The sequence below is a fragment of the Camelus dromedarius genome, chromosome 15, assembly GCF_036321535.1.
Source record: "Camelus dromedarius isolate mCamDro1 chromosome 15, mCamDro1.pat, whole genome shotgun sequence".
Lineage (NCBI taxonomy): Eukaryota > Metazoa > Chordata > Mammalia > Artiodactyla > Camelidae > Camelus > Camelus dromedarius.
Genome location: NC_087450.1, coordinates 18,055,503 through 18,075,183, shown reverse-complemented (window position 1 = coordinate 18,075,183; position 19,681 = coordinate 18,055,503). Strand labels below are relative to the sequence as shown.

The window sequence follows — 19,681 nt, the reverse complement described above, 5'->3', positions numbered from 1 at the left end:
TTTCATCAACCAATCAATACAGAATCTTGTTTTGTATGTATTTCTGCTTAAAGACACCTTATTTAATATATAGTTCATTCAGTAACACTGAACTCATGGCTAACACCACTATAATTCATACCTGAATGAAGCTTATATAACATGTATTTTCCTCATAAGACATAATACAGCCTTCTAGTGCTAAGAAACACTAGAAAGCACTTCAACACTACATTTGGGAACCATTTCAAACAGCAAAATCACTAACAAAAAGCACAACACCAAAAAAATGTGGCACTAAATAGACCACAAAAGGGACATGTGTTTACAGCATGAAAGCTGAAACAAGAAGGCACAATATTGCTTTGTTCAACCTCAAGTGGATCAGTAGATTCAAATTTTTCACTTTCTGCATGTCTGCAAATGACCACAAAAGTGTCACAAGTATCGATTTGGGGGTTACAAGCAAGTTTTCGGGAGTAGGCAAATTTGCAAACATGGAATCTGCAAACAATGAGGACTGACTGTTCTATGTTTAAGTAAAGAACTTTCAACTTGTACTCTCATTTTTTAAATTATTTTTTCAGTTTACATAAGTGACTTTTTTCATGGAAATGCATGAAAAGAACTATATTCCAATTTCTCAATCAACTTACTTCCAAATTATATGTGTTTAGTTTCCACATCATAAAATGTACTCTTTTGAGATAAGTATACGAAATCTTCATTTAAAGATAAAACAAATCCTCAGTAAAAATCCCCCTTCCCCCAAAAAAGGCATTACCTGTGGGTTCCTTGGGACACACATCTGGCAGTGACTGCACAGGTCGAATGTGTTTTGTTGGATCTACCTCTTTTTTAAAGAAAACATCACTGCTGCTTCCTTGAGGCACTGGTGAAGAACTGTGGCTTGAAGCCATTGCATAAAATCACCACTCAACTGAAAATGAGCAACAAACAATAATCAAGACACTTAATACAAAGCAACATTCATCTGTAAGTATTACGCATATCACAAATTTTCTTTGAAAAATATATTATCCAAAATCCCTCAAAGTGTAACTACACAATTTGAATATTCATTATTAATTGTGAGAGTCATTCACTATATTCAGTTTGGTAAGTTATTTGTCCTTATTTAAAAAGTATTCTCCTCTGAGGGGAGGGTACAGCTCAGTGGTACAGTGCATGCTTAGCTTGCACAAGGTCCTGGGTTCAAACCTCAGTACCTTCATTAAAAAATAAGTGAATAAATAAACCAAATTCCTCCCCAAATTAAAGTAAAATTAAATATAAAATAATACATTTTAAAAAAGTATTCAGAGTGAAATATCCTTATTTAGTCCTTTATCCAAAGTGAAAATATACCAAAAGTGTAACCAATACATATTAAAAACAAAAACATTTCCATTCATTCAACAAGTATATAATAATTACACATTATAGCAAAATGTATAAGTACATGGGTTTTTTAAATCTGACTGTCTGTGCTCATATCCTGGCTTCATTTACCAGCAATATAATCCTGAGGAAATTTATTTAACCTCTGTGTGCTTTCTTCATCTGTAAAAATGGAGGTGAAAAGAGATCTCATCTCACAAGCATTTTATAATCATTAAAGGAATGGATATATGGAAAACATTTTAAACAATGCCTGCCTCAAAGTTAGTGTTCATAAATGTTAGTTATTATTATGATTATAATTACTGTGTGACTAGCACTATATTAAATGATTATAAAAAGAGTATCATTCTTCGAGGTACCTGCAATTACATTAAGTAATCAAAATAATCAAAACACAAGGTAATCTATGTCTTTTTTTTTAATAAGTGCTGAAGCAATTTGTGAAGCAAGACGACATAATATAGGCTACAATGTAGGGTAAGACTTTATAAATGAAGCAGTACATAACCTCGATACTGAGAACATGAATTGTTTTATTATTGGAGGGTAGAAAATCTTATATGGCTGATCATATCTACCAAAGAGCAGGCATTCAATAAATATTTTTTAATGAAAGAATAAAAAAATGAACATAAACAGAAGCTTATAGCTGTGGGAAACTTAAGAGATCACCTACTCTAAGTTTCCCCACAGAGGTAAGTATAGCAAGGCCCAGAAGGACTAGGTGGTTTACAAAAATAGATGTGGCTTTACAAGTTTTTTTTTTTTAAAGCCAATTTAGGAAATCTGGTGAATAGAAAAATAAGGGTGAGAAATAAAAAGCAGAGTTAAAAGGCTAGGACTGGTGACAAAAGTCATCCTCTCTAATTCCTCTCTAGTTTGGTGGAAAGCTAAAAATTACATTTTCTAGACTTCCTTGCATACCTGTCTCAGTCCTTCTAATGCAAAGGAAACAATCCAATTATACTATCACTGAGACCGTAAGAAACAAGCTGTCAAGAAAATGCACAAAGATACATAACTTCCTCAAAGTCCCTGAACAGAAAGGAAACAACAGCATGAACAAGGGATAAGGGACATGGAATAATCATAAGACTGTGTGGAAACTGACCTGGCTAGACTGAAATGTTTGCTAACAAAATGCTGACAAAAGCAATGACAAATTAATCATATTTACACACACCCACAGGCAAACACAGTATGGTCAGACTCTAGGAGCCTTTAGAAGCTTGGAGGTGAAAGAGTACTATGATGAAAATATCTGGGAAAATTAATCCAGGCCTTGGTTTGAAAGGCATTCACTGGCCTGCTGCAATCATATCCATACACATGAAGTGTACGGTTGTTTCTGTATAAAAGCATTTGCGTATTTAAGAGAAAAGAAATATCTAAAGGATAGAAAACACTGATAACAGGGAATCCCTGTACGGTGTTTGGTAAAGACAATTCTAAATGTAACATGAAGTCTGTTTGTCTTTTTTTGTTAATTTCCTCAAAGAAAATGGCTAAAATACACAAACTTTGACACTTAAAGAGGTAGGCTACAAACACATGGAAAATGAATTTATGTTGAACATCTATTTCTTGATGTCAGATAAATAGTGGTTTCAAAAATACCACACTACCACTTCAATATATTCTGCTTACCACTATGTTGTTTTTTACAGCAAAAAGAAAACCTAATTCCCATTCTAGGAAGCTAGAAATACTTAGGAAGATGAGGACTTGTGGAAAAACATTTCTAGACTCCTGTAAGTTATTCCTGTATCTACACACCGAAAGAAAATACCTTATTCACTCCTTAAAGAGTCTGAATTGGGAAACATGTACAAGTTTTCTGTTTTTCCTACACCCTTCTAATTCTTATGAAAAGACGGATAATCTCTAGCTTTAAAGGAACTATGTAAAATTAGGGTACTGCCTACACAGGTGAGCCCCAATTTCTAAAGATCTGACTTTCCAATTCCCTCATGATTCTGTATTTATTAAGATAATCTCCCCACAGTAAGAATCAAACTTTGGATTAATAACCACATACCAAGTATGATGCAAACACTCGGCAAGTGCAGTCATTGGCAATAAAACATGATGCACTTATTCAGAAAGCCTGGATGTATAAACAAATATAGCAAATCCAAATGGCCTCTAAACCAAATTAATACCAGCAAAGGAATAATCTTTCATTGAACGGCTAAAGAACAGAAATGATGATTCGTGTAAGTAAAGAATAGTTTACCTACCCAGAAAAAAAAAAAATCAGCAAAAATAAAAACAAAAAACACAGGATACAGGAGAAAGGACAGCTCTCAGCACTAAATGCAGGTAACCCCTGATTTCTAATACTTCCACTTATACCTACACATCTAGATACAAATTGGGCATTAAACCAATGGTAACCAACAATGAGAACTTACAAATAGTTCTACCTTTCTTCACATGGTAATCTTCTCATAATTATATCAATACCATACTCCGACATTATCTACTCAGCCTTCTTTGGTTTCTTACACTTACTGTTTATATATTTCTATTTTTGCACAGATCATACTGAAATTTTGGTTTTCATATAGGTCTTCCTTATTAGACTGTGAACTTCTTGATGTTTCCATTTTCCTGTGTCTTCTACATGCCTAACACAGTTCCTGGCACACAGATAGTAAATAATAAATATTATTTATTACATAAAGATGAATGAAATGGGTGATAGGTAAAATAGATTAGTTAGATAGCTACCAAAAATTCTTGAGTGAGTAGATAAAAGCAGGGGTCTAGACTAACTAATAAAGGAACAAACAAACTCATTCATTCCAAAAGAATCTGCAAGGATAAGTAAATCAGAAACATTTGACTTTCTTTCTTATAGCTCAAAATACTTTCGTATGTTAAAAGTTTATTTAAAAGCTTCTATTAAAAGGGCCTAAAAGCAGTGTCACTCCACAAGCAATGAGCACATCAAGTCCTCAGATCCTGGTTTTAAATACTATTCCCCAAAAAGAAACCATGGTTTTTTTGAAGAAATACATGACTCCAAACCTGGAGCACAGAAAGAACAAGTGGATCCTGAGAACTCTTGTAGCGTCAGAAAGCAAGGAAATGCGCTAAGACCAGTAGGATCTGTGAAAAGGACCAAGCACCAAGTTAAAGGGGCTTCCACTGGCTACATTTAGGACAAGTTGAGCACTCAAAAACAAAACAAAACTCTAATTGAGTGTAACATATTGAATAAATTTAAAATAATGAAACTATATAATATTTGAGGAATGAGAGGGATGAGGAAAAGGGAGTGGAGTGGGGTGGGAAAAGGAAATCTCTTCTTTACAGAAGAATGCCATAAATATGAAGAAATTACTGAAATCTAAAATCACTATTTTGTAACCTCTGATGTAAAAATCAATTTAGGCAAAATCATCAATGTATGCTGAAGTAATTAGGTAAGAGGTTGCTCAGAAACAGAAAATTCACCACTGCCAAAATATTACCTCACAGATTATTTTGCAATGTAAAGGGGAAAATGTATCTTTAGAATGGAAAGATCTAGTTGTCACTACTTTAATTAACTTAAAGTCATCAAACTTGACATGATTCATAATAGTAAGACAACTTGATATTATGTGATTCATGAAATGACAAATATGAAATAAACATCATTACCTATGAAGCATTCTCACCAGAAATGTTTAACCCAATCTAATCAAGCCTCTAGACCAAGGGTTAAACCTTTTTGTCCTGTGGATTCTTTGGCAGTCTGGTAAGGTCTACAGACCCATTTCCAAAATAACGTTTATAATCCATAAAATACATAAGATTACAATGAACAGTTATACTGAACTACAGCTATCAAATTATCTTTTAAAATTGTAATATAGTAAAATTTTTGCTTCTTGATTAATACAAATCTAAATTTCTAAGCAATAAATGAACATAAATATTTCAAGATACCTGCAACAATTTAATGTAATATGAAGACATCTGAAATTTCTCTTGGTGACAAAGTTACAGGTAGTGCTAACAACCCTATGAAGGGTTTTCTACACTCATAATTAACTAAAATTCAGTTAAAGCAGGGTTTAATGTCAAGCACCATTGACACTGACATTTTGAGCTACACAATTCTTTGTTCTTGGGGGCTCCCCTCGGTACACTGTAGGATCTTTAGATGCATTCCTAGCCTCTATCCAGCTGATGCCAATAACAGCCTCCCAGCCAATTGTGACAACCAAAAATGTCTTCAGACAAAGCCAAACATTGCTAGGTGGGAGAAAAGAGGAGACAAGACAAAATCATCCCAGTTGAGAACCAGTGAATGAAAACAAAGATATAATTTTTCCCCATTTAAAGTTCACGGACTCCCTCAGTTCTATCCACAGACCCTACAGACTATGTAAACCGAAGGTCAAGTACCTCTGATGTAGACCTATCTTCCAGTATAAGAAAAAAGAGGGAAACAGGATAGTGAGATTTAAACCACAACACAGGGAAACAAACAAATTGAAAATATGAGACATTCTACAACAAAATTGGTCTGGACACTTGGATCAATGTCATTTTTAAAAGGTGGGGAACTATTCTACATTAAAATAAAGAGACAGCAACTAAAGGCAATATGTGAGCCTTCACTGGATCCTGGTTAAAGAAGAAAAAAAAAATGGCTCCAATACATTCTTGGGACAACTGAAAATTTTTGAATATGAATTGGATGTTATATGATATTCTAGAATTATTATTAATTTTCTTAGGTATATTAATGGTATTGAGAGTATGGGAAAATGTCCTTATACTCAGGACATGAACACTGAAGTATTTAGAAGTGAAGTATGCACTTACTTTCAAATGATTCAGCAAAAAAATACACACAGATAAAACAAATAACGCAAGATGTTAAAAATGGTTTATCTCAGTGAAATACATATGAGTGTAACATGTTCTTTTACTTTTCTGTATGTTTTTTATTTTTCACAATAAAAAGTTGGGGGATAGAAACTTTACATAGTTGTCAATGTTAAACAGACAAATAATGCAAAATATAAGTATCAGAGAAAAGGGAAAACATGCAATTTGTAACTGTTAATCTACCTGAAGATGGCGTTATTGTACAACTTCAAATATGCAAGAAAAAAATCAATAAATTTCAATCAAGTTTCAAAGTTGCAGAAGAGTAATATCACATATAGAAACTGGAATTCCTTAAAGGCTGAATGAGAAGGCAGCTGAGACAAACATTTACCGAGGCATTACCCAGATACTGTGCAAAAATTTATCCCCTTGCTTCTACACTGTAATATTAACTGCTTAAAGGAAGCATTGATATTACAAAATCATTTACAGTCAACTCTGAACTATTCATGAAATTGTCTATTACAGGTAAGGTAATAGCAAAAGTCTTTTTCCCCTCTACCATTTCAATGTATACAAAACATTTTACCAGAGTGGTTAAAACACAGATAAACTAACAAACCACTTTACTTCTGTTCTCCTATTTTTCAAAAGTGATACTCTACTTTATAATATACCCTACTTAATAAAATCTAAACTTGCCTGCCGTCTATCGTCCTCTGATCATACTGTGGGCCTCTAACTGGTCTCTCTGCTTCCAATCTAAATCATTCTACACATTGCTTTAGGATTAATCTTCTAGAAAGTTTTCATTTTGTCATATTTCAGCTCAAAAACCTTTAATATTATTCATCAACTTCCAAACAAATGTCAAGCTTCACAAGCTGGTACTCAAGGATTTCCACAACTGATGTTTACCTTCCTTTCTAACCCTATTTCCAATTACCCATGGATAATCTTTATTCCAGACATCGTGGTCTAACTGTTCCTCTAATCCATCATGCTATTAAGGTCTCCTAGTCTTTGTTATGGTTGTGCCCTTCCTGGAGTATTCATACCATCTTTGTACCTATCTAATGCCTCTTGTCCTTCCAAAGGTCATTTCAAATTTCACTTTTAGATTATGTATCTTAAGAAAACAAATACATACACACTCCAAAACATTAAAAATAGAACTGCAGACTCCACATCCATTAGGATGATTACTACCTAAAACAATAATAACAACAACAACAACAACAACAACAACAAATAAATGTTGGCAAGGATGTGGAGGTACAGGAAGCCTTATGCACTCTTGGTGGGAAGTAAAATGGTGCAGCCATTAACAGAAAACAGCATGGCAATTCTCCAAAAAAGTAAAAATAGAATTATCATATGATGGAGCAATTCTACTTCTGGGTATATACCCAAAAGAACTGATAAAAGGGTCTTGGGGAGATATTTGTACACCCATGTAACAGTAACATTATTCAAAATAGCCAAGAGGTGGAAGCAAGGAAAGTGGCCATTGAAAGATGAATAAACAAATGTGGTACATATACACAATGGAATATTATTATTATTCAGCCTTAACAAGGAAGGAAATTCCGACTATGTTACAGCATGGATGAACCTTGAAGACATTATACTAAGTGAAATTAAGCCAATCACAAAAAGACAAATACTGTATGATTCCACTTACATGAAGTATCTAAACAGTCAAAATCATAGACACAGAAAGCACAATGTGGTTGTCAGGGGCCAGGGGAGGGGAAATAGAGAACTGTCTGATGGGTTATAGTGTTTCAATTTTGCAAGATGAAAAAAGTTTTGAAGATTGGCTGCACAACAATGTGAATATACTTAACACTACTGAACTGTACACTTAAAGATGGTTAAGATGATAAATGTTATATAATACATATTTTTACAATTAAAATTTTTTGAAATAGGATTACAGAATACTTAAAGACATAAAAATGTGTAACATATATTGTTAAGTGGAAACAGTTTTCAGAACAATATGTAGAGTACGACCCCAATTTTCTACTTTGAAGTAAGAATACACATTTGCAAAAAAAAATTGCAAACATATACCACAATATTAAAAATGGTTACCTCCAAGTGACAGAATTCCAAGAAATTTGTACTTTTGTTTGTGCTTTTTTAAATTTTCCAAATGTTCTTCTATGAAAACAAATTACTATCTGTGTATTAGCAGGGTTATCCAGAGAAACAGACCCAACAGGATACTTATAAAAGAGTTATTCAAGGAAATGGCTCACCACCCAGTTATGGAGGCCAAGAAGTCCCATAATCTGTCTTACGCAAGCTGGAGAACCAGGAAAGCAGATGGTAAAATTCAGTCCAAGGCCAAAGACCTAGAAAGCCAGGGGGCCACTGGTATTAAGTCCTGTAGTACAAAGGCCTAGAACCAAGAGCTCTGATTCACGAGGGCCAGAGAAGATGGATGTCCCAGCTCAAGAAGAGAAAACAAATTCATCCTACCTTTACCTTTTTATTTTATTCCAGCCTTCAAAGGATTAGATAAGGATGATGCCTGCCCTCATTGGCAAGGGCAGATCTTACTTTACTCAGTCTACTGAATCAAATGCTAATTTCTTCCAGAAACACCTACAAAGACACACCTAGAATTAATGTTTTACCAACTACATGGGGATCCCTTAGCCCAATAAAACTGACACAAAATTAACCACCACACTTTACTAATCAGCAACAACGCTATTATTAAACTGCAAATACTCACCTTCAGCCTTACACCTACCTCCACTATGAATCTTTTCTAATGATGATAACCCACAGAAAACTGGCTTTCTTTTGAACTTGGGATGCTTATTGTCTGTATCAGCAGTCTATAAACTTTTTTGATCCTGAATCCCATCAGTTAAAAATTTTTAAGCAATCATCATTTACCAATTACGTAGGGTACCACTGTATTAATGTATTTAATATAAAAACATGCTAAATGCAAATTTTTAAAAGATAAAAAGGAAAGACTTTAAAATAATGTAGTTTACTAATTAATGGCAAAACACCTTTTTACTCTATCTTTAACTGATAGCCATGTGACTCACTATGCCTCATTATTATTAAAAATCTTGATTTAAACTTTATGAAATGGTGATTCAAAGGTTTGGCTCTGAGTTTAATTTATTATTTTTTTTAATCTGGCTTTCAATGCCTGTTAAAGAAAAAATTAAAAAAGGATACTTCACAAATGTGTGTAGAACCAAGTGGAAGAAATCACTGATCACACTTTCTAAACTCTCTATTTTGAGGTTCTTAAAACAAGTTAGAAAACTCCAGTCTGGGTTTTTAACAAGTTTATCGTTTAACCAAATAACATAATGATGGAATATTTTCAAACATCCATTTTCAAAATAGATTTACTATAGCATGAGTGTTTCTAGAAAATCAACTACTATATTTTCTCATTCATTATTTAAAAATAAAAACAAACCAAAAAAAACCACCCTCCAGGAACAGACTGAATATGTTTGTGTATCTGTGTGTTTCATTATTTTTGGTTAAATATTATTGTCAGTCATATGCCATCTCTAAAAAGATCAGCAAATTTGGAATGCTTTTTATTTTTGTTAAAGAAAATAACACATAACATATTCTTAAGTTTGACAACTCCTTTGAGTACTTTTATGTATGGCTGTGGAAAAGCCTGTACTAAGAGTAGGAGAATCCAACTCTGTGGTTTGTTGTTTACTTTCAGTTCCATTATGAGTATTCATCCAAGATATGATTTCTCTACAGGAATCATTTTAGGTTAATTAAACATTCTGTGAGAGTTGGTTTAGTTAAAGCTAGATAACAATCTATAAACAGAAGTAACTACTCGTGTAAGCTCTATTACATCACAAGGATGAACTAAGTAAAGGATACCACTGTTAATCTGTTGAGTTTACTCACTGATCTATATAATGTGACTATCTGATAAATAAACATAAGGACTGACTGTAGATGTTGGTATCAATCCTCATAATAAATATTAGTAAAGGTTCATTAATTTTTTATTTAGACAAAAAATGAATAGTCCTTAAGTTGGGTGGAATCTTATAAGGAGTTTGGACTTAATGCACAAGACTGTGGTGAGTCATTATAGACTTAAGATACTGGTGATGATTATATCACTCTGGAGACAATTAGTGAAGAGGGCCAAGTACAGAACCTAAGAGGACTCAAACATCGCTGAAGAAAGAAATGAAAGAAAAATATAAAGAGAAACTACTGATAAAGATGGAAAGGAACATCCAAGAAGGTGGGGGGGAAATTAAGAGAAAAAAATCAGCTCAGAATGTGCAAATAAAATAATAAGGAAAAAACCTCCTTTAGATTTGGCAATTAGGAAGTGACCAATCACATAGGAAAGCAACATCAAGTCCAACAGTAGGGGTGCAAGCTGACTGCAGTGGACGGAGTGGGATAGAAGGTGAGGAAATTAACACACAATGGCTATTGTTTCAAGAGACCCAATTATGAGATTACAAACAAAATATATAGTACAATCTCATTTTGATACAGAAACGTTTTATAGCTATATATAATGTATGAAACGATAAACAACAAAATGTTGAGAGTGGTTATTAACAGGCTTTTCCTGACCATATAGTATCTAAGCATATCCTCCCCTTACCCTATGCCCCATCCAACATATATATCCTGTAATTTTCTTACTAGCATTATGGTTTGTGATCTTTATAGTACTTTCTCAAATCATAAATGATTACTTATTTACCTGCTTATTTCCTGTCTCTCCCACTATACTGTAAATTTATATTTATTTCATTCTTCTTCCTATACCAAACCCAGTACAGAGACTAAGCACTCAGTGAACTGCATGAATGTTCAATGAATGAATGAACTAATGAATGACTATCATGGAAAAAGAGGTAAGCACACACAAGCCACTAACAGTGTCCCATTTAAGTTCATGTATATTCAAAGCAATCTAAAAACCTGTCAAAAATATGTTACCTTGTTTGTATAACACTACCTGACTTTCTATAATTTGATTCTATATCTCTACCTTCCCTTAAACAATATAATACACTGGTTAAGAAAACTGGCCATAAAATGAGTTAGATCTCTTGTCAGTTAGCTGTGTGACCTCTGACAACTTTCTTACGTTCCTAAGTCTCAGTTTCCTCATTTGTAAAATGAGAGGCAACAGTATCTCCCTCATAGGAGTGTTGTTATATTTAAATGAAATATAACTTACACAGCCACTGTAAGCTCATGACACAATACCTGGCACACAGTAGATATTCAATAAATAATTGCAACCACTACTATTTATTATTATTACTATTATAAACATCTTAAGCCTTAACATTTGGACTGTGCCATACAAAATTTTAAAGTAAATTTAAACTTTAGGATCCCAAGCCTCCTTTATTGGTGTCCTTTGCTTGAGTGCACCTGGTTTGAGTGGAGGGAAGGAGAAGAGACAGCAAACCAATATGGGCGGATAATTACATTAATTTCCTATCAGAAAAGTAGCCGAAGCCTAGAACAGTGGTCCTCAAAGCCATGCCAGCAAAAGGAAAGTAAAAGGAAAGAAAAAATAATACTATAAAATGATGATGAAACTAGAAAACAAGGCGTAAAACAGAAGCAATTTTGGACAAAAACTATGTTTGTGGGAGAAAAGAAGGATGATGAGGCAGAGAGGCTAGAAATGTCTTTGGAAGGCATCTGAATAAAGATCAAAGTTCAATCCATGGGAGTGGAGTGCATGAGATAAAAATTACAATCTCTGAGTTGGATGGGACTTTATTTTTTAATTTTTTTTTCAGGGGAATGCTCAAACGCAGCCCTCCACTACCACAAGTTATGCAGCGGAGTTTTCCACAAATATGGGAAATTGCAAGGGTCAGCATAACCAGAATACAATGGATAAGTTTCACCCTGGGAAAACCACCTTCATGATCATGGTATCTTCCCTGCCAAGGTAAGTATGGACACTACTTTAAAAGATCACCTGACTAACTGTCTACCCAATATATGAATCCTTTCTACAAGGGATCTTTCTGCCTCGACTTGAAAACCTTCAATAATGGAGAAATGACTAGTTCAAAAATAGATCATTACTATAAAACAACTAAAATTGCTTTAGGAAAAAACACTCTTTCTTGTAGTAAACAGAATCCTGCCTCCCTGAATTTTGCATCATTATTCCTAGTTCAATTACATTACAGGAATAATAGAGTAAATAATTCTAGTCACAGGAAAGTAATACTACAAAAGAAGAAAGTGGAGAAAAGGAGGGCTAATGAGAGCTCAGAGCAATGGGTGGGGCAAACACATTTAAGAGGAAAGTAAGGAAGCAATCAGAAAAACTATCCATACAGAAGCCAAGGGAGAAGTGTCCAGGAGGAAAGTATGAACAGTAGTGTCAACATACTGCAAAGAGAGAGGTCAAGGAAGTTATTAACTTCAGGAAGGATACTGGATGAGAACAGCTTTAGGACAGTATTCAGGGCAGAAGCCATGTCACAATAAATTAAGTACGTGATAAAATAATAAAGGCAACAATATCAACATCTTTTTGGTGATGAAAGAAAAGAGTCTAAGACTTGAGCAAGAATTTTTTTAGACCACAAAGATCTGAGTGTATTCGTATGCAAATAGCAAGAAATCAACTGTAGGGTGAGATAAAGACACAATCTTTTTTCTTTCTTTCTTTCCTTCTTTTCTTTTCTTCTTTTTTCTTTTTTTTTTTTTTTTTTTTTTTTTTTTTTTTTTTTTGCATTCTAGTGCTTGGGCACCAGCCAGTGGTCCAACCTGATGCCCTGGGATGAGAGGTTTCTTTCTAAGAGACAGGAGTGGGAGATGACAGAAGAGTTAGATACTCATCGGCATGGGGTGGGATGGGGTGGAGAGGAAGAAAAAAAAAACAAAAAAACAGAGAATACCACACTCAGAGACTATGAGGCATCTTAGGGCAGAGCCACCTTGACAAAAACAGGACTTTGTCAGGCAACAGTAAGAAAATGAGCAAGCTGATCCAGAAAAGTCCCTTCCATCTTATTCTTGTGCCTAATGCCCTTATCTGGGGTGGGCAGGAAGATCAGCTGGGACTTGGATGAACCTGGATTGCCTCCCTTCCACCACTAGTTCTGACAATCTAAGTCCTAAGATTACTGAAAATATGTTATCCATGAAAGGATGGCAGAGGAGAGGGAAGCAATAGAAGGAAAAGAAGAAGAATTACATCATTATTAATATATGACTAAACACGATACAGTTCATAACTGCTTGCTTTCATTCACATTATTTTCTTGGTCTTCTAGCAAGAAGCCTACCAAGAAAACATTTCTGAATGAATCAATGATTCCTATTATATGGATAAAGAAACAAGTTTAAGAGTAATTTGGTTTCAAACAACTTAACTAGCTGACTGTGAAGGTACAATTTGCATTTTCAGATCTTCTGATTCTAAATTCCATATCTCTGTCACCAAACCACATTGCCTTTCCAGAAAAAAACAAAACACAACGTCTAAGTTTTTCACTATTGCCTCCCATCCATTTCAGGCACCCAGTGGCTTACTTTTCTGTCTTCTTTTTCTCCTTATCAGGTCAATTACTGATCCAACAACAATTATTCACAAAAATAATTATTATTTAAGTCCATCTTGTATTAAAAATAAATGACAGCAATAACATTTGATTGTGATAATTTTTTAAGACTGTTTTTTAAAAGCAGTTTTAGGTTCAAAGAATTTTGTACAACTGGGACAGCCAGAAAATTATTCCTCAGGGAAAAAGATAATATACACTTTCATCAATATAATTTACTATTTTTCTTAGTAAAAAGATTATTCCTGAGCTGCAATGTAGGATAAATATGCTACTATGTGCCATCAAGATGCATAGACAAGTACTTATTTCTATGACAGCCTTAATTTGTTAGTATTTCTTGAAACCCAGATCTTTATGTTTAAATTTTAGCTTCATTATTGAGATCATTGTGAGCAATAAGTATATGATAAATAATTTTTTTAATTTTTAAGTACTTTTAAAAATTATGATTAGATTGGATTCTGTCAGGTGATAAATCATATACTTAAATAGTGTAGAAATATATTGTTATTTGTGTCTTGGCTATATGAAAGAAATTTAACTATACCGTTTATCAGAAATTGACCCTTAAAATTCAAGAAGTGTTACGGGAAATGTTTCTTAGAATTTGACAGATTGAGATATTTTAAATTACTATGATTAAAAAATAATCTCTACAAATTTCTATCAAATCGACCTTTGGTTGGACATTACAGTGTGGTTTTTCTTTTTTTTTCCTTGCCTCTATCAGTATTTCTAAATTGGGGGAAATCAAGTCGAAGCTAAAGGAACACGGAAGATAAGAACACGGCTGCACTAATCTAATTTGCTTTTTCCTTACATTTCCAGTTGACATTTATGAAAACCTGTTCCTTGCAGGAAACTCTGAATACATGTGTTTCCTGAAGGTCCTTATTTACTGTTGATTTAGTGACAAGAAGGAACAATAAGAGAGAACCTTAACTAGGAGGCTACAAAGTATAAATATTTATAATACTAAATGTACATATTTTTAAATGGCTGTAAGTGATATTTCATGTGTGACACCCTTAACAGGAATAAAAATCATAAATATCCTCAAAAAACAATAAAAATATATTTTTTAAATCTAGATGTTATTCAAAATAAAAGCAATGTCTTTTTTCCCTAGCACTAATCAGCAACTTAATATAGCAGCCTGAAATTAACTAAGGGTCACAGGCCTGGAACTGAATGATGAAACTCTACAGTGATAAAATCTGTCTCCAGCATGTAAAAAATTCAGTTAAAACAAAATATAACTTGGATGCTTTATTTCACTCTTTTGGGCCACTGATATTACTGTACTACTAGTGAAATCTTTGTCAAAGTAAATCAGAATAGAACACTGGTATTCTGTTCCTGGTGTCTTGGCCAAAGTTTAGCAAATAAATCCCAAAATCACTCATTCAAAGTTATTGGAGAATACAAATGTCTTAAATATGTAAACCAGTAGGCATTTATTAATATGGCTACAAAAAGAATAAATTTAAAATAAAATCTAGGCGGGTAGGGGATAGTTCAGTGCTTAGCCTGCATGAGGTCATGCGTTTAATCCCCAGTACCTCTATTTAAATAAATAAATAAACCCAATTACCTATCCCCACCAAAAAAAAAGAAAGAAATTAAAATAAAACTTGTATAATCTACCCTACCCTGAAAACAGGTGCTAGAAGAAAATTATTTATTAATATATTCCTAAAGAGAACAAAAAAGACACTTGGATTTATCCACTGATTCGGGTTATCCCTGCCTTGCTTTTTGTTTTTTAGGGTAAAAATAATCTAGTGCTAAGTCTATTTTTATTAATAAAATATATTTTATATCTTGGTCCTTAAAGGGGAGGGTCTTTAAATAATCTAAACAAGTATGTACTGTATAAATGTTAAGTAACAATAAAGATGATGCTTTCAAGAAATTTTAAAGAAAATAAAGCAAAATAGCTAGAAACTCATCTGCAGTAAGTCAGTAAGTGGTTCAAGAATGAAAATATTAAATGTTAGTTTAAGGAATAAAGTAAATAACTATAAAGTTCATTAGCACAATAACCCCAAGCCAACAATAAATTAATATTTTAATTAATCACTGGTTACCATTACCTCTATACCTCTCCCCACTGATTTGGTCTCTTAGCCCAATTTTGCCTTACTAGCTTCTCTACTTAGCTTGGATCCCATGGTCAACTAGTTCAATAGTTTCCCTTGCATGTTCAATTCTCTCCTCTCTCATCCATGCTTTGTTCCTGGCTGCAGAACACTGTCAGAGAAAATTTATGTAAAACATGCAGATTATACATTTATGAGCTCCAAAATCAAGTGAGGCCCCCTACTCAGTAGTCCTTTCACTTATTTATCCTGAAACACTTCTCTTTCTCAAACCCTACAGTATTTATGGCAAACTTTCATTACTACCATGTCCCCTAGCTTACCTTCATCAATCTCATGCTCAAAAAGTAACTGTCTACTTCACACCAACTTAAAAAAGTCCTCAGATATGACTTCTTCCATCCCTATGCAAAGGTACCTAACCTTTACCTACACACAATTCCTAACTTTCTGAGGTACAGTATGGTGTCTACTCTTTTCCAGAGTTAATTCCCCAACCTGCTGTTCTGAATCTCACCTTTCTCCATTTCATGTGAGACCTTGTTCTATTAATTATTCCCTGATTCTCTCATCTTCAATCTCATCAGTCCATCAAAAAAAATTTTCAAGTACTAAAACTAAAATTCTTTCCCTCCACTCCATCTATTCAAGTTACTTACTTTTGCCTCCCCTTCACTAGGAGACCTCTATTCTCTCTTTGGTCTACCTCCTAGAAATCTGTCTCCCATTCTCACCACTCACTTGGCTTGGGAAAAGCTGAGGAATGACCTGATTTCTAAAATCAATTGCTTATATTCAGTCTTCATCTAACCTGACCTCAATGCTCTCAAAAGTCATTGAAGGTAATAAATGTAGATGGAATGAAAGAATCAGAAAAATCATCATTTGTAATCTTCCAATGTAATAACTGATTCAAGCAAAGATCATTTAATGGATGCTAAAACCACTGGTTTAAAAGGTTGTTAAGAACAGGATATTTATTTGGCCATGATGTACCTACCACATTATCAATTATTTATTAAATAGTAAAGAGCTCTGTCAGTTCTCACCTTTACCAAGTGATCAAGCTAGAATCACCAACAGTGGGACAGCCTGACATTATGTGTCTCCTGATACAATAAAGTGGTAGGTATGTATATTATCTGTGTGGTATTCTTGCCAGAAATATTCAACGAGAATCTAATCATAAAGAAACATAATTCAGAATATGGAATATACTCGAGGACAAATACATCTACTTTTTAAAGGATAAACCAAAGAAGAGAGGGAGTCAGTGGGACTAGTCCAGACTGGGAAAGACTGAAGAGACATACAGCCAATTGCAACGCATGAATTTTGATCGAATCTTTCATTAGAGGGAGAAAAAACACTATAAAGAATTTTGGGACAAATGGGAAAATTTAAGTATGGACTATATGCTGAATAATGTTATTGAGTAATTGTTGATATTCTAAGGTATAATAATGGCACTGTGGCTGTGTAAGAGAATGTCCCTGTAACTGGGGGATGCATGCTTAAGATACAGGAGTAAAGCCTCATGATATTTACGTCACATTTTCAGGTTTGGCAAAAGGGAAGTGTATGTTTGTATGTGTGCTGGGGGAAGAGAGAGAGAGTGAGAGTGAGTGAGTGAGTGTGTGTGTGTGTGTGTGTATGTGTAAGTGTCCACTCTACTATTCTTGACTTTTCTGTGGGTTTAAAATTTTTCAATAAATAATAATAATAATAAATCAATGAAGGCTTACCAAGAACTAAAGGTAAGTAGAAAGGAGTCAGACAAATGGAGGGAAGGAAGGGTGTGCTGAGGAAAGCCCTCCAGGAATAGGGAAGAGTAAGTGCAAAGGCTTAGAGAGAAAAGAGAGTTTATTGCCAGAAACCACAAGTAATTCAATGTGTGTGAGAAAATTATGTATTTAGGGAGAGCAGGGAGTCATGGAGAGTCTCTAGGCTAGAGAGATAAGTTGGGGAAAAAAACTTAAATGAATTTATAAATTCGTTAAAGGAATAAGAAATGTAGATTTCATCATGAGGATAAAATAAAGTCACAGAAATCATTTAAGCTGAGGTATGATATGATCAAATTTGCCCTTAAGAAAGATTGCTGATTATTGCACTGAGAATGGTCTGGAGAAGACTAAGACTAGAAGAGAACAGACAGGAAACTTGTAATAATGTAGGGGAGAGATGACAGTAGTCTGAACTCAGATAAAAATAGAGGAGATGGTGAAAACTGGACAGATTCCATATCTTTCTCCACATCTAACCTCATTTCAGTGTCCCACATCCAGATGTACAACTGCCTAGTGGACATCTTCACCTACAAATCTCAGAGATATCTAAAATTTAATATATTCAAAACTTAAACTCATTATCTACCATCTTTACCCTCTTCCTCTACCTGCCCCAAATTTATTCCTTTTCTAGCTCAGTTAATAGCAACACTGTCTATGTAGTTTCCCAATCTATAAACACAAGAACCAACTTAACTCCCTGACTTCTCTACGTTTTTCAATTTCTATACCAACTTGAACTGTCCCATAGTATGAATTCTATCTCTCAAATTCACCACAAATCCATCCTTTGCTCTCCAATCTAACTGCCACTGCTGTAGCTCAGGATCTTATTTAGCCAAATTGAAAAACAAAACAAAACAAAACAAAACAAAACAAAAAACAAGGCACAAACTTTCTCGACATAATTATAACAATTTCAAAATTTTACTGCATTCATTCACTCTGCAGGAGAAAAATGTCGTAAAATATGATGCATTACCACAATATGCATACACAAACACCTATTCTCTGAACTTACTTTTAGTCAAAAAGCTATTTGAATATAAAATTATCCAAATCAGTAGCACATTTTGCTATGAAAACTTGTCACCACCTTCTACAATCTAATTTTTTTAAGTTCAACGTATTAAAAAGAAAAGAAAACCTACCAATACCACGACATGACTTATTCTGAATACTGTCTCCAACTATTCTACCCTCCTGCTAGCCCAGAAAAATTTCACTGCATAGTGGAATTCTATTAATCTGCAATCTTACTTCTGTATGGTTGTGAAGGAAAGTTGACCAGTTAACAAAATTGTAAGAGATTACATTTTTTTCCCATTCATTTCATGTATTTCAGTTAATTCAACTCTAAATGCTACAGCACAACTGTGGACTACTAGACAAATCGAAACATCTCTTTTTGTATAAAAGAATGTTGAAAATATACAAAAAGAAACAAACGTAGGAGATGAGATTCTACGAATAGTGAGTAAGTTTAAAAACCTCTATTTCTTCCATTAAATCTTCATATTTGAAGAGAAATTACCACTGGTAGAAAAAGTCTTCAAATATAAAGGAAGGCACGAATACTAAATGAAGATAGAAGGAATTATTCCCAAAAATGGAATGATCCAGATAACTATAGCTTACTCTTGATAAGACTAAAACTTTTTGCACAAATAAAGCAATTCTGAACATTTTAATTCTGAAATTAATCATATATTTTTATGACTTTTCAAACAGCGTATTTTGAAAACAAGGTAACCTTTTCTTGATAACTTAATTTCACCATTTTAATAATCAGTTTTATACTGCATAGTAACAGTGATACCCTCAGGTGCTAGTGAAGGAAGTCAGTTTGTCCCTATGTAAGAGACCTTCAGATTATGGTGATAATAACTAGTTCTTTTACTAGTTTATTACCAATACATTTTTAGAATTTCTCTCTTCTCCCTAGAGAGGCTATCAGCAGTCACTGTTTTCTGCC

The 19,681-nt window shown here is 33.8% G+C and overlaps 1 protein-coding gene and 1 non-coding gene across 4 annotated transcripts in view; both read right to left on the bottom strand.

Annotated features, from left to right (window-relative positions):
* VPS54 (VPS54 subunit of GARP complex) overlaps positions 1–19,681 on the bottom strand; it is an 85,027-nt gene that overhangs the window by 61,534 nt on the left and 3,812 nt on the right. For all 3 annotated transcript variants that reach the window (XR_004141605.2, XM_031467124.2, XM_031467125.2), the window contains exon 2: positions 764–919. Coding sequence is in view for 2 of the 3 variants with exons in the window: in XM_031467124.2 (XP_031322984.1) it covers positions 764–899 (136 nt within the window). In the remaining variant the exon portion in view is untranslated. The remainder of the gene's footprint in view (positions 1–763; positions 920–19,681) is intronic.
* Positions 12,024–12,189, bottom strand: LOC116157553 (U1 spliceosomal RNA). The gene has a single exon (XR_004141685.1). It is a non-coding gene; the product is annotated as a U1 spliceosomal RNA (small nuclear RNA).